This window comes from Lathamus discolor, chromosome 15, assembly GCF_037157495.1.
Source record: "Lathamus discolor isolate bLatDis1 chromosome 15, bLatDis1.hap1, whole genome shotgun sequence".
NCBI lineage: Eukaryota > Metazoa > Chordata > Aves > Psittaciformes > Psittacidae > Lathamus > Lathamus discolor.
In genome coordinates, this window is record NC_088898.1 from 2592152 (window position 1) to 2608068 (window position 15917).

At 40.0% G+C, this 15917-nt stretch overlaps 1 protein-coding gene across 10 annotated transcripts in view; it reads left to right on the top strand.

The window, feature by feature from the left end:
• CRB2 (crumbs cell polarity complex component 2) overlaps positions 1 to 15917 on the top strand; it is a 63869-nt gene that overhangs the window by 918 nt on the left and 47034 nt on the right. For 4 of the 10 annotated variants that reach the window (XM_065695794.1, XM_065695791.1, XM_065695793.1 and 1 more), the window contains exon 2: positions 10298 to 10460. The exons of 4 other annotated variants lie outside the window; for them this stretch is intronic. Coding sequence is in view for 3 of the 6 variants with exons in the window: in XM_065695791.1 (XP_065551863.1) it covers positions 10421 to 10460 (40 nt within the window). In the remaining 3 variants the exon portion in view is untranslated. Of the gene's footprint in view, positions 1 to 6231; positions 6251 to 10297; positions 10468 to 15917 lie in introns of those variants that run through there. 2 more of the 10 variants (XM_065695799.1, XM_065695798.1) reach the window with 2 other exon arrangements.

Below are 15917 nucleotides of genomic sequence, written 5' to 3' on the forward strand. Positions count from 1 at the left end.
GCTGCACAAGGAATACAGTTTTCAATGTTCTCCATCTTTCTCTTCTAGAAAGCAAGACAAAAGGGGTTCCAATTAGCTTTCAGCTGTGTTAATTGTTCCTAATCCCAGACATGTGGCTATTCTAGAGCAGATGGGCACTGCGGTGAAGTGAGCTCCAGGTCCTGTTGTTCACCAGACTCTTCAGAGAAGTGCTAGCGATCCAAAACCTTTAGGTCTGAGGAGGGTGGGTTAAACCTGGTGGTTTTTTCTGGCTTTGGATGTGTGTTCTATAGAACCTTTGTGGTTTTGCATCAGCATTCAAGTGGCTGGTATCTTCGCATGAGTGCTTCAAAATGTCTGCCAGGTTTTCTTGGTTAAGTGCCTTTCAACATACAAATCCACGGCACTCATATTTAATATCACTTTTTTACACTTTTTAAAAATAATTTTGTATAGGCTGTAAAGATGAAAGGCTGTTGATGGGGCAGCTCTTTGCCAAAGCAAGCAGTACACAACATGCTGTGCTGAAACAGCCTATGAGGGAACGTTGGCAAAAGGCAGTAGGATCAGGAGATTTGCAGGGCTGAAGTGGAACAGTAACTTTCATTCAAAAGAATGATTTTCAGCATTAGATGGAAGTAGAAAATGCATGTGGCTTGATAACTTTACCTGTAATGAGAGGTCCAGCTTGTTCAAATGGAACTTACATTTTGTATATTTCTTTGCAAGCCTCTGGCTAAAGCATCACCTTACTTTTGAACAGTCAGTCATAGCACTACTTTCATAACAAACTTTTATCTCATGGTTAAGGATTGAAGGGAGAAACAAATCTGAGGAGCCTGTTACTGCTTTCATGTCTAGAATCGAGAGGTTTCAAAGCAAATAAGTTTAGCTGCATCTCGTGTATGCCCTTAAAATACTAGCGTAGACCTTAAGAAGGGGTGAAAATGTAATAGAAAATCGAAGACTTGTCCAAGGACTTAATAGGAGAACGTTGAAACTTTTTACAGCAAAGAGTACAAATAAAGGCCAGAGGGGGGCAGCTGGAGGAGATAGTGGGATGGGATGGGAAGGGACAGCTGTGAAGAGTAGTGGCTGTGCAGTGAAGCTGGAGATATAGTAAGGAGAGACAAATCGGCAAAGGATGGCATCTCAGTGCAGCTCTTGCAGAGGCAGAAGAAAGATATTTTCAGCTGTGGTCTGAGTGAAATTTGGAATTTTTCCGTTGAGTTCTCCCTTGGGCTAATGATTTGCCAAGGGCAAAAACACAGAGGAAAGGGGATTGATGGATTAATTTAGAATACAGGGGATTGAGAGAGCTTTGGCTCTGCAGCACAAGGATATAAATTTAACAAGGAAAAGAACATCTGAGGTTTGGAAAAAAAAGTTAACATCTGTCTTTAGGCTTCATGGAATAAAAAGAGAGAAAAATTAATTTATGTCTCCCAAGTATACTCAGTGAGAGGTGGAGACTTCAACTGTGCCAAAAGCAACATGGAATTAGAGTTACCTTGATGAAAGTTAAAATAATTAACAATAATTATGCTTTTTCTTGGGACAAAATACTGGCATGGAAAAAAAATTTTTTAATCTCTGACTCTGATGGAAATAATGTTTCCTGCAGACGTTGTTATAGAAATATTGAAGACATTGTCATGTATTCTTGAACATTACCGGCGTTCCCAAGCTAAGGGAACCATAAGGGGTTGGAGGTGCAGAGAGTAAGTTCAGTGAAACCCTTGGCCGGAGGTCGCATACAGACAAGTAGCATAGTCTGGATTAGAATTCCAAGCCTTGTGCTTGTTCTGGTGGGCTGTCCTCATAGTTATGAGCTGAAGGAAATCTCAAGGGTGATGTTATCACTGGAAATACAAAGTATACGTTGGACTTTAGTTTTGGTTTTTTGATTCCAGCGAATCTAAACTTTCTAGGAAAAGTGATTGTGGAAGGGGAACTCACAGGTAACTTCTGAATGCTGCCTGTTGGCTTGTCCCTTTATATCTCCTGACTTGGCACATTAGGTTAGAATGGTCTGATCTTAAGTTCTATGCAGGCTTTGTGCTGGAACAAGTGTATATAATGTAATAAACCCAATTAATGTGAGAATAGTATGCACAGATCTGAAGTGTTAATGCAGAGAACAGTCAGGGTGACCGAAGCCTTTTAGACTATTATTTCACTGGTGTTTACTGACACAATAATTGTAGAATTAGGTTGTGAAAATACCAAGCAAACCCACCTGCACCTGGACTGATCTCCTGCTCGTAGATCACATACCTGATTAGACTGTATTTTATAAATGCGATAAGGAAATTTTATTACCAGTATTAAATACAAAATAGAGGCAAGGCAAGAGCTAGTGTGTGTGACCAGCATGTGAAAACAGTTTTCCTGACAACCAGAAAAAAAGAGAGACCTTCACCAAAAGTTGTTGCCGGCTACTGGTTTAAGCCAGGAGTGAACAAGGCACTGAAATGTGCAGGAGGCAGCCCCATGAGGTGGTGTACTTGGATGATCTCGCATCAGCTACAACTACTACATTAAGGACTAAATGGCTATTAGCTGTAGTAAGGGGAAAAGCCTTAAGTGAGCAAGGATGAAATGTAACCTATCAAATTTCAAGTGTTTGCTATTGCTTGCATACAAAAGGGAATGTTTGCGTAGTACCTGAGGGAAGGGGTATTTTTCTCTTCACTCGGAAAAGAAATCTCTGAGACTTAACATTGTCCAGTGACCCAGTTCTTTACACGTTTCAAATTCTGCCTTTAGACATGTACTGAAGTTAATGGGATTTGTGCAAAGATGTCTGAGAACAGACTTTGAATTGGACAAAAATAATTCTGTATGAGGCAGGTATTTAAAAATCTTCATAGGAAAAGCTATCTTTACACATGAAATCAGTCTCAAGCTTCATAAAAATAACAAAAAATTGAAGAATTGGGAAAGGAACTTGTTTGACTTTACATCTTTTTAATCTATAAACCCAAATAATTGCATGTGCTTAACTTTAATTTCAGAGGGACTAATCACACATTCAGTGTGGCTGCTTGTGTTCTTTGAAGTTAGGCAGTCTTTGAATACTTTCTACCCAGGAGGCTTGGATTTAGAAAGGGTGATAAGCTAAGGAGATGACTTGTAAATGTAAAGAATTTTGAAGGAAATCTTGAAGTTCAAAAGAGCAGCTCATCTTTAATGGCAAAAATGAAGTTGGAAACTATTCTGTGCAACATAAAACAGTGTCCAGAGCCACTTTTTTGTCTTGCTGTGTTTGCTTGTGTGGAGAGAAGTAAATAGAAAAGGAGGTAAAATACCAGAGTATACAGAAAACAAAATAGAAAGTTATGATGTCATCTGGCTTCTGCACAAAAAACCCCCAAGAACATAGTGGAAGGTGAAAGTGAAAGGGTTATAATATAATCAGTATAAACCCAGATGTTCAGAAGGCTAACACTGCTTTCAGAAAGGCTAACCATTTCTTAAAAAATCTCCTGTCTTTACAGGGTGACTCTGAACTTGTTAAAATCTAGAGTCAACAAAAGTATTTGTGCAAATCTGCATTAAAACCAAAGACTAAATATCTGAGTACTCAGTTGCTGGCAGCAGTTTTTGGGTACGGGAAGGGAGATCAGTGGTGAAAACCTGTCAGATTTTAATTGAATCTGTTTCACTGCAAGATGTGGGGAGAAGATTCACAGTGGGGAAAAGTAACAGAAGATGATATAAGTAGAGCAGTCTGCTAGGTGTAACTGCGTGTGGGTCTTAGTCTTCAGAAGGCATGTCTGAGTCTCAACCAAACAACTCCCCATACCCCTGCTTATGCTGGGACTGATGTAACTTAAGCCTACCCCCATACTGTTGAGGTTTACTTTAATGTGGGCTCTAGCATGTCTGTTTTGTAGTGAGGAACTTGCAGAAGGTGATAAACTGAGTTAACATTTGGTAGTTCTGAAACGCCATCTCACTGTTCCTTGAGCATCCCATGTTGTTCCTAGGTGTCAAAATTTACCTTACTTTGTGTATACTTGATACTAGTTTTTATTGCTTCACTTCATTTTGTTGTGTCTTCATTTTTGTTTGCCCCACAGCTACTAGATGGTTAATCTGTGGCATGATGCAGCAGGGTTTTATTCTGGAAAATGCTTGCAAGATCTGTATTCATTTTTTTGAAAAGTGTATCTCGGGCATAAAAGGGAGAGACTTAAGCAGATGACTATCCAATGTGAAGGGTACCTAAAAACCTGGATTCTGTGCTGCAAAACAAAAGATGACATACATAAACCTGGCAGGTCTTTGTGTATCTAACCCATTGCTGAGAGTTTTACAGAGTACTTGCTAATATCTGGTGCGGTCCTGAATGATAGTTATTTGACTTTGGTCTGGAGCAAAGGAGATGAAATGGTACTGGAGCAAAATTAGACCCTGAAAGAGGAGGAATCACACCATGAAATGTACCACAGTGCTCTTCAAGTCCCACAGCAGGCTCTGTGGGGTAACATTTCAGAGATCTTTTTAGCGATAGGGATGAGGATCAGCTTGAAAAGCAAGCAAAACTGGAACCAAGTAAGTGGGAAATACTTTCAGATTATGACTAATGCAATTATTAGAGAGGCTACTGCATGCACTGTGGTGGATTTAGCTTCAAATAAGAACAGAAGTTATGCTATGTGTGATTGATTCCAGGTTGAGTTACAATTTGAAGTGCAATTAGTGAGTCATTTGCTACTTTATATCAATTATTAAAGCCAACAAAGGTCTGGGTTAAAAAAAAAAAAAAAAGAATGCACGTCTCAGTATGTGCTGCTCTACTTGTTAAGCTTCTGTTTTCACTTTTTTGTTTGATGTGTCCTAGCTTTCCTAAGTGTCATGGTACAGAGTGTTCCTTACTGAATTGTTATACACTGTACCAGCACTCGGCATTGCATTCACTTTGGTATGACCCTCTCACTGCTTCTCTTCCTTACTTTGGCTAGAACCAGCCCAAGTGGAGTTGTCTAGAGTGAACTTGCAGATGAACAGCTTTCTGAACCATTTGTCAACAGAAGTGCTTTAATTCTGTTTTGATGGGTGCTTCTTAGGACACAGTGTAATGTAGGTAGCCTTGGCCATTCTAGCAGCTGAATTGTTTTGTAGACTGTGCTGTCTGCAGTCCGCTTGTTGTATTCTCAACCCATCTGGCAACTGCTGAAGGTATAATGAAAATTTCCACAGTGGCCATGACAAAACTCATTGCAGTAAACAGTTGTCTTTAAAATGTGAGTGTGCATGTGCAGACATGCTTTCTGCTGAGATTATTTCATTGTTGCGTAGGTCCCAGGAGTGTTTCCTGAGAAATAAAAACGTTGTGGTTAATTTAATGTTTGGTTTTGGTTTTGTTTTTGAAAATACGGAATGCATTGCTGAAATGGTAAAGTAAATGAGCTCTTCCAAAGGACTGCTCCCATACTGCTCAGCACCGATGTAGGAGAGGGCACATGGACACTCCTGTCAGCATGAAGGGAAAAAAAGATTTAATTCCTGTCTCAAAGTGTTTCCGCAGGTTAGTGGAATCTAACAAACTTGTTGAAGGGTGTGATGGCAGTCCCCGAAGAAAAGGAGATGAGACAAGTGGTAGTTACTGACTTCATACCCACTAACATCACTAACACAGCAGTTGTGGGCTGTGGGGCAAAACAGAGAGAACAGACTGTGGGAAGGGACCAGGCTCACGGGATTTCTCAGAGTGGTTTCTCCTGTTGCTGTTTTGAGACACACAATGCCAGTCTGCACAGGAGCATTGATCTGACCCAACAGAGCATCCCTTATGCAATAGGAAGGCCTGGAAACAAATATTGCCAACCTTCAGTAAGCATTTAATTAAAAATTCTAATAAAGGTGGTGCCCTAAATAGTCAGCTGAGGTCTCCTGATCCTTAAGGTCTCTCCTTTGGGAAATAGGGTGCTAATGTATCATCTGGGCTTTTAACATTTTTCTTTCTTGTGAATGGAAGTGCTTTTACCTGTTGTGCACATAGGAATGAGGGACTGCAGCTGGTTACAGGGTTTAAACCACAACATCTCCCTGTATGGTCTGTGCTAGGAAAGGTGTCAGAAAGAAGGTTCTGCAGTCAGGTTGTAGCTGAGCATGTGGGGTTGGCAGTGTCCTGTACAGCAGGTTTCTCATTTAATTTAATGACATCAAGTTCCAAAAATTGAGTGTTGGTCTGCAACTTTCTTCCCTAGAGAAGCCCAGCCTGTATGAACAGACTTCCAAAGAAGGACTGAACTTCACAAAGGTGTCCACAGTTTTCAATCTTAATACTTTCTGATGCATGTTTAAGATTTGTTCCTGTGATCACTTAACATTCACAAGGGTTGTGGTTGATGGGATCGTAGGCATGGTGAACCAATCTGCCAATTAGGTGGTTTTTGCATTGTGTGGGTAGGATGTGATGCTTGTTTATCGCCTATCAATATAAGATGAGTATTTTCATACCAGTCAGTGGCAAGTGGATAAATATTTGGGGAAATATGTATGTCCTTTCTAGGAAAAAGATAATACAGTTGTAAGGGTTACTGTTTTAGGGGGGAGTGTGATTGGAGCAGATAAGGGAAGACAGGAGTTTAGTGCAGGTCTTTATCTAAATACGTTAGTTTTTTTTTTCCTTTGAAGTTTAGGACTGAAAACCTGTCATCATTCCAAAGTAGAAACAAGTTGGGTGGCCTTTTTATCACTAATAGGCAGAGCAACTAGGCAGGACCGTGTCTTCACTGAAAAGAGGCTCTGTCATACAGGAAGTTTTCCAGGTCGAGATTAGAAGCAAAATATCTCTCATCACATGAGCCTTTGTACTGCACCCATATTTTCTAAATGCTTTTGGCTTATCTTTAATGTTTATGCTGCTATCAAAAATAAACCCAGCTTCATCTCTGTGGGTGTTGTATCTGACATCAACAGTGAATAGGCCTTTTCATTCCTAAATGCTAATTTTCTTTCTGTTTTCAATCTTGTTTCTGGTACAAAAAGTTTTTGTTTTCAGTGGTTTTGGTGTTGAGTTGTGGGGTTTTTTTGCCCTCTTTGGTTTTTAACTGCATGTTTTCACCTTCCCATATCTGTATTTTTTCGATGGAAGCAATGGCTGAGTGTCTGTTGATGACCTTGAAGCCTAGAACTTGAATCAGAGTGTGTGTGTGAGTGTGGCTGGCAGTATAGTCATAATAATTAAAAAACTAAGTGGAGAGCTCTTAGGAATAATAATAATTGTTGGAGAGAAAGAAACTGTGTTGAACCGTGGTCTAAAAATCTTGCTATGGTTAGAATTTTGCATATAATGAAGCAGTTTTAAAACTTCATGAAAATTTTTGTGAGATCATGAACAGAATTCAGTGGTATTTGGCAAATGTTCACAATCTGTACCCTTGGGATCAAATACTGACTTTGCTGAAGCTGGTGTTTTTCCTGAATGCATTGGTACCCGAATCCAGTATTTCAACACGGGGTCAGAGCAGTTTGTGATTCTGATGCCTGTTTGTCTCTAGACAACTTCTAGAACAAAGAGATACCATCCAGTACTCTGAAAGCTGGATCTGACAAATGAGTGTTGGCACGTCCCTCTAACCAGAATCATAGCACAAGGCTTACTTTCTGAAATCTGCTTTGTCTCTTCTGTGCTAATGTGCTGTGTTCCTTGCATTGCATAAACTAGGAGTAACCTTTCAGAATTTGAGACTCTGTACTCTGTGTACCCATCATGCTGCTGCTTAACTAAATAGTTTTGTCATATGAAGTGATAAATTGAAAACAGATCTGCAACAGATGCAGGTCATATTCTAGACATCAGGCATGTACCCCAAAATTTCATAAACTTTGATATGCCAAGTTATTATCTAAATGTAGACTATTAGTAGCTGGAGATTTCAGTAAGCTGTGACTAGTAATGTGAGTTGTGTGTGCTGCTGAACTTCTGTGAGAGTTGGATGTCTGTGTCATATGAGGTGTGCAAACTGCAATGCTTACTATCAATTTTGAAGTATATCAGATTTCCCTTTTAAGGGAAAATTGAGCACAGTCTGTAAAGATGGTCTCCTGGACAGCGATCTGTTTGGTGGAATAGATATCCTTGTGATGCCCATATACCAGGAAAGTATCTTCCAGGCTTTACTTCCCACATTCAAGTCCAAAATGGTCAGATTAGGTCAGTAGTTTCATGAGTCTGTGAGTAGCTGTCACTTAGAGAGTCTTTCAACCAAATACAGCAAGGAAGGTACCAGGCTTTATTCTGATAATCCGTTTTGAGGAAGCAGGTGCCTACACAGATGTGGAAATGTAGCTGTATTTTCTAGAGAGTATATGTTACATACATTCTCTCACGTTTAGTGTAACATGTCTATGAGGATAGAAATGCCTTGTTACATGGAGTGCTTGTTTCATGTATTAGATTAGAAGGCTCCCTTCAAATTTTGATCTGAGTTTGCTTGCATAAGCACTGGCAAGTTGAAGACTGTTGATGTATATTATTTATTTTTTAATTAACTTGCCAAATAATTGTAATTCAGGTGTGTAGCATGCTGGTTTGCATTCTATTACAGATGCTATGCAGCAGTTCTGCTTCTTATGCTTTGGTGTGCAGCCTATCATTTATCTCAACAAATAAATGTAAAAATTCTATTAAATGCAGGTGTTCATGAAGCTGTGACTTTTTATTTATCCCACTTGCTATTTCATGACCCAAATGATTTCAGCTCTTCTAATTACTTATTTAAGGACTATTGATCTCTCGAATTTCTTCTGGGAGGCCTTACGGAATAGTATATCACACAAATAGCATTATAGTTGCCTGCAAATTAAGGCAAGCAGACAGACTCTTGTAACATTGTAGTAACCAGGCAGGTGGCTTATTTTAGGCTAAGTTCTATGTGAAATATTTATGTACTGATTTAAATACCAAAGAGCTGGAATTCATGCAGTACTGAGAATGTGGCTATGTCAGTCAGCAGTTGAATCTTCTTAGTATGAAGCCCCACAATTGTGTTCTGAAGGCATTCAGCAGTTGTGGCCCTTTGCTAGGAACCACAGAGGCCTGAGTCACTGTCCTTGGCTTTCTATTGGAGTGCTGGTGTAGTCAAGGAGAAAGATAAGACTGTGAAATTTAGCACGTACAGAAGTGTTGCAGCATAGAGAAGTAACATGTGATCATCATCATGCATTATGTTTCCTGATAACTTTTTAAGGACAGCATTTAAAATGCTCATATTTAAAATAATTGTATATGGTTTTTCCTGCTCCATGTCCCAAAGAGTTCTGTGTTTTATGTCATCAGTCAGCTTTTCCTCAAAGTGCCGCATGACCTCTGTCAAGTCTCTAATAAGGTGCTGTGAAATTTTACTGGGACCAAGTGATGGGATGATCCTGGTGACTCGCAGGCAGGTCCTTGACAAGAGGCAAGTGGCTAGTTTGATTTGTTGCTGAGAGTCAGAAAAGGTTACTTTTGATTTATTTTACATATTCGAAATTCATCTTTACATGCAGATTTTCCCCAACTTTGATAAGTGATTAAAGGGGATATGTAAAGAGTATACAATATTTTTAAAGGATGGTTTCCTGTGGGGCACAAAAGTATTAATGAAAGCTGATAATTTAAATGTTTGAAGACAGTATGGTGTATTTGTTGTAGATTTAGTGTAATAAGGATTCATTATGTGCAAAATTAAAGTGGTTTTAAACTACTGGAAAATTTCAAGTGTGGAAGTCAAAGGAAAAAGGAGATTTTCTTGTTTCCTTTCAGTTCTGCTGCATTGTGCATCTTGCACTTAGTAATCAACCTGCATATCAGCACTCCCACTGGATAACGATCTTCCAGGCTTATGCTGCTTGTACCCTGAAGCACAGCTGCTCTTCCCAGGGGACAGGCAGGATGCAGTCAGTGCTGCTTCTCTATTCTGTACTCACTAATTGATCTCTGGCTTGGTCACTTCCAGCAAGGTCACAGAATTGGCAGGCACAGAAACCGTGTTTAGTGGAAGATTTAAAGGGGAAGAGTAGAAGCACCTCACATGAGTTGTTTTGTTTGGGGTTTTTTTGATTCACAAATATTTTTGTTTGTTAGATCTTCTGGTTTGCTTCTGCAGAAGTCTGAAACCTGGAAGGAACTGTTACGAGAAGTTTGTCCATGGTGACGCGTTCCTTCAGTTTGAGAGTTATGCCCTATCCTGAACATTGTTCCATTCTCTCTTTGCAATACTGCTACTGTCTCTATTATAACAGGGTGTCAGCATTCCAATTGCAGCTCAACTTCTGTAAAGGCAAAATGATTTCTGATCTTCTCATATTTCTATCTTTGCAGAAGACTTGTCATGCTGGTTTTGAAAGGCATCCATGTGTGTGTTCCACAGAAGGGCTTGAAGTCATCCATGCTACTTTCTCAGAGCTGCCTCTGATTGATTCAGGCACTATCATTTGGAAGGTGATGGAAATTTGGGGTTACAAAACCGCAGCAACGAACAAACGTAAGCTGTCAGTATCTGCATGCCATGGTCTGTGTTGCTCATTAAACCCCATGCAAGTAGGGCTGACTGTCTTTGTCATTGTTACAGTAATGCTGTTTGTACAGTGCTCTGAATGCTGGCGGCTGTGCTCAGCAGGTAGCGGCACAATGAGCATGGCCTCTGCTCCAGGGCCAGATGCTGCTGATGCACTGTTCCAGTCGAGCCATTCTAAGAACATTTACATCCTTTTTTAAAACTATGTAACATGCTGCATGTGTCTACTCAAGCAAAACCATGTGAGAACTGTAAATAAAAAGATGAGTTAGCAAAGCGTAAGTGCTTAAATATGTGAAAAGCAGAAGAGTCTGCAGGGTTTGAATAAAAATGGTCCAAACTGCAGGAATGCAAGACTGGAATACCGAGGGCAGAATTAAGCTGTGCTGCATTGCAAGGGGTTTCATGAATGGTGTGGCAGAGACTGGAAGAGGGGTTTGGTTGACCTGCTGAGACTTGTGTGATCTAAAAATACATAGAATGTAATATATAGAATCATAGCCACTGCAGCATTTCTAGGGAATAAAACATGCGGCTTCCTCAGAAGTGGAATGTTAAGCAAGGTCTCATGGAGCAGACATTCCGAAGGGTTGGATTATAGAATATTGTTTATTCATGTTGTGAACCAAATTGCAGTAAGTAGCATATGCTGTGTTTATAGTTGCTCTCAATAGTAATTGTATGATCAGCTAGAGACTTAAAGATCAGGCAGGATGTCTTTGAAAAAGGGGTGTAGTAACAGCCTAATTTGATTATTGCAGCAAATCCGTTTTCTATTCATTGTGAGTTGAAGCAAACAGTTTGATGGTTCAGAACTACTTATGCTCTTTCTTTTAGAAAGAGAGCTGCTGGTGTTTGATGTTTTAACTCTTGCGTGAGACATGATACTACAGAGACGGATCAGAAAATGAATGTGTTAAATTGTCATAAACCCCTGAGCTAATGAATTGATTTGATATTGTTTATTCTACTAGAACTCAAAGTGATTAATTGAATAAATATTTAAGTTTGAATCTTTAATTCGTCTATAAATATGTATAGTAATTAATGAGGAGGCAAGAAATAATCTTGAGAGTCACCTTGGGCAGAGAATAAGCATGCATGATGCTTTCTTGGGAACCAGAGATGTAATTATGGTATCTAACCTCTGCCACCAAGTGGCAGTTAGATTTCACTGCCTATCGTTGGCCCCATCCGGTGGAGGTCTGGCAGCAAAGCGGCACTGCTAATCAGCAGCCAGCGCTGTCCCTGTGCAAGGGAAGGTCATTGTGCCTGAGGGAAAGACAAAAGCACAAATATTCTTTATGCAAAATTAGACCTGGAGTTTCAGAAGTTTTCCCAGCACAAAACAGATGTCAGCCTGAATGTATGACTGTAGCTGAAGTTGACAGCTACGTTCTCTGCTTGAAACTTTACTCTGGGGAGCAGTGCTTAGTATTTTGTCCAGTGCAAGGTACAGGCCAAATCTAAAGAGGAGGAAGGTGGAAGAATGTTTGTTGTTGATATCTCTCTATTGAAAAGACAGACCAACCTGTAAAACTTGTCTTGGAGGATGTATCATTTATCTACTTCCAATTCTCTAAAATGTCTGTATTTTTTTCTATATAATACACAACTATGTGTTTAAAATGAAGAACATAGAAAACAAAAGCAAGTGGAAAGAAGAAGGTGGAATTAAGGGTAGAACACAGGAGTTGTTCTGCTAATGGGTCATTTGTATATGTACACATTCATTATAGATCCACTATAGGTAGCAGTGGAAGAACTTGCTATGATGGGTAATGTAGGTGTTGTCACCACTGCGTGTGCAGTCCCTAGTGTGACAATGCAAAAAGGTTGTCTGTTTCCAAGTTACCTTACAGCTAGATTATATGTTGTAAGAGTTGATTCGTTCCTGTCCCTCACAAAAATGGTGGAGGGCTAAATAGTGCATTAGAGTAGCAAAACCAGTCATGCTTTTCAAGAGAACAGTGAAATTACTGATTAGATAATTACCATACATCACACAACCACTGGCTGATCTGAAAGACCTGGTGTATATTCTGTATTTAAACACTTCACATTCAATCAAGTCTTACAGGTTTAAAGTACCTCTGTATTACGTTGTTCTTGAGCAGTATTTGGGCTAAATAAGAGCGCAGCAGGATATAGGAGAAGGTTTCTGCTCACCAGCATGTAAATGTATTCTTCTGAGGGCACTACAGGGAATTTCTTAGGCACATGGGACAGCTTCTTGCAGTGAGAATGGGTGTGCAGATTCTCTGGGAATTACAGGATTCCATTAAACTAGAGCAAACCTGTTGTAGGGCACATTCATATCTTATGCTCAGTGAGGAAATACTATTGCACAATGCTGCTTCTTTCCACCAGAATTCCTGTATGCCTTTTGTGCCATACATAATTCAGATGCAATACATAATTAAAGAACTATAAAGCCACACTTACTTTCATGTATTTAAATCACTTGGTGAGGCAGAGACAGTGTTTGCCTTGTCTGTGCTTTTGCTTCATCTTTTGTTCTAGTTTGTTGGAACAGTGGAGACCACGGTCTGAGCAATCAGAAGCTATTGAGAGCCTCAACCAAAATGCTGATCAGTACCAACTGATGGTCAGGATTAGTGTTATGTTAGGAAATATAGGTATATAACAAAGTCCAAGTAATATCCTTTGGAAAGCACAGCCTTTTCAAACAGAAAAAAAAATCCTTAAATTGATTTCCTTTTGAAGCATGCAGATCTCACAGTAACAATAAAAACCTCTGCCCTGAATTGTCTAGACTTGTGCAATTCCTAGGAATAGTATCTGTGTAGCAAATTGTGTGTAGCAGCTGTTTTCTCATACAAGTCTGCAACAAAGACATGGAATAAAAATGAAAAGGCAAAAATATAGTCTTACATCTTGAACTTTCTCACTATTCCTTTCTGTTCTGCATTTCTTTAGAGCACTAGTTTGTGGGCGGATCACATGATAGTATTTCCAGTGCTATAGTGTGCTCTGTGTGGAAGTGTTTCTTAGGTGCCCTGGGCCTTTGTTTCAAGCATTGGATGTGTTTTATATATTTAATCACCACCAAGCAGAGTGTTTGGGTACAAGCTATTTAGAGCAACTGTCTGTGCTATTGCAACCCACTCAGGGCCCTCAGGGAGACCTATGAACAGAAAGATGTCTCGGATTTCTTTGAGCAATTCAGTATTGCCACATCCTTTGGTTTGCTATGGCTCTTGGGTTATGGGATGGAGATATATTGGGAAATCTGTCCAGGGAACCTGGTGTTAAAAAAGATGTGTTTAGAGATTCAGGAAAGCATTCTGGAAAATGCTGCCTCTCTGCTCTGAGCACCAAAACTGTGAAGAAAACCTAGGATCTGTTGAGCATGAGGTAGGAATCAGTATCTGCAACATCCTTCAGAAAAGAATTGAAAACTAAAGTCCTTTTACAGCTCATGACAGAAAGAGCCTCTTTAGTTGAACAAGTTGCTGTATACAGCAATTTTAATACAGCACCTCCTGGCAAAAGGACTGAACTAAGATCTCCAAACCTTCCTTTTATAGATAAAACTGTGTGTCTATCAGAATCCTTACTGCTCTTTTAAGCCTGGCCAGCATGTTTTGTGATGGGGATATTTAGTCTTTGATAGTCTGCATTAAGCCTTTTCCGTTACAAGTTGATAGCATTTAATTCCTTCCGCTTATGGGATGTTTTCTCTTCTGTGCCTCCTTCCCGCCACACACATATTTGTGAGTGGAAACAACTAGCCAGAAGCATTACTCTGTCACTTGATACCTCTCAAGAGCTCCATTACTCAGAATTTGCATGAATACTCCTGTAAACAGCATCATCCCATGGTTGGTTCCACCACCAAATCATCACTCTGCTGTTAATACCGTGTGCAGTCATCAGCCTGTCCTGTTCCATGACCTGCCTTCCTTTATGGTGTGGATAACCAGTCTCTAAGGTTCAAAACCTCTGCTTATCCCAACCTGTAGTAATTGAGGCATTTTTCTGACAGGTCATTGCAAACAGAATTTCACAGTGTGGTAATCTCCTGCAGAGGGACTCTCACTTTATTCCTGTTTTTCTTTTTCACACTGCTTATGACACCTCCATCTGTTTGCTGTTCTGTGCTTGAATCGTTGCTGTGAAAAAAAAAAATGCTACCACATCTTTTCTTCTTTCTAAAGACAGAACAGATGACACAAAAGTTCCCTCAAAGCTTGCATCATCTAGTGTTTTTAACTCATTGGACAGATGTTACTCAGGACTTACTCCCTCTCTCCAAAGTTCTTCTGACCTTTGGCAGTCTCAGGGTCATCACAGTCTGTTGAAATGAAGCACTGAGCTTCCTCACAGCTTGCTCTCTGTGGACCTGAACCAAAGCTACTGTAATTGCTGGCTGTCTAATTACTTCACTGGGCTTTGAGTCAGATGGGAAGTGTGGAAGATGCATAGTAATTACCAATCTCTCTGGCTTCCTCTGGCACTTTGCTGCTGGTTGTCCCATGAATACCTCACAACTTGTTACTTTTCTTTTAATCTTCCCCTTTTTGTATCTCTGCTTTATGTTGCACAAGCTAAAGCTGCAAAAACCTCTTTGTGATTTCTGTGCAGTCCAACCCTTTCCCTTGCTCTCCACAGAAATTCTGTCTCCGCTGGGCTCCCTGCAGAATGGGAGCACAGGAAATCCTGGTTGGGCTTGGAGCTTCAGGGCCTTCTAGGTGCTGAAATTTAAAGGTTTCTGCCCTCTGAAAGGAGGAACTGGCTTGGCCTCCTCACACGCACAAATAAGTCCCAAATCTGCTTTTGACTGTGTTCTTTTTCATTCATCCCCACTTCCTTCTTTTCGTTCACCCCCCATCACTACTAGGGAGCTAAGGAAGAAGAGTGCCATGCTTCTGTGATTAATCTTTAGTGACTGAAAGTTGGGGATGACTCTTAAGTACAATTTTCTTTTGAACTGGGATGAATTCAACTGCTTCTCTGCTCCCTCACTGTCATTCTTCATTAATCGATACTTAAGTGTTATGATACCCACAGTGTATAATGCAGTAAAGGCCTGGGACTGGGAAGATGTGTAATCTGACAAGGAAGTATAAGCTTCCCTGTGTGCTGGCATATTTCAGCCCCTACCTCTGCTTTGAGAACAGCTGTCCTGTAAAGAAAATGCCCAGGCTGAGTGTTTCTGTTCTGTCATCTGGCTATTTTTTCTCTTAAATGTTTGTTTTACTTTTACTTTTCCTGTTTATTTTAAATAAGATCCCTTGCAGAAGAAAGCTGCAGTATTCAGAAACTGAGAGACTGAGGAATGTACAGAAAAAGCCCTTTCTCTATCCATGAATTTGTACTGCCTTTCCCTGTGTCTCAGTTCTTCAGCAGCAGGGACTAATCTTGATGATTCTGCACTGATGGAGAATTTTGAGTGTGTTT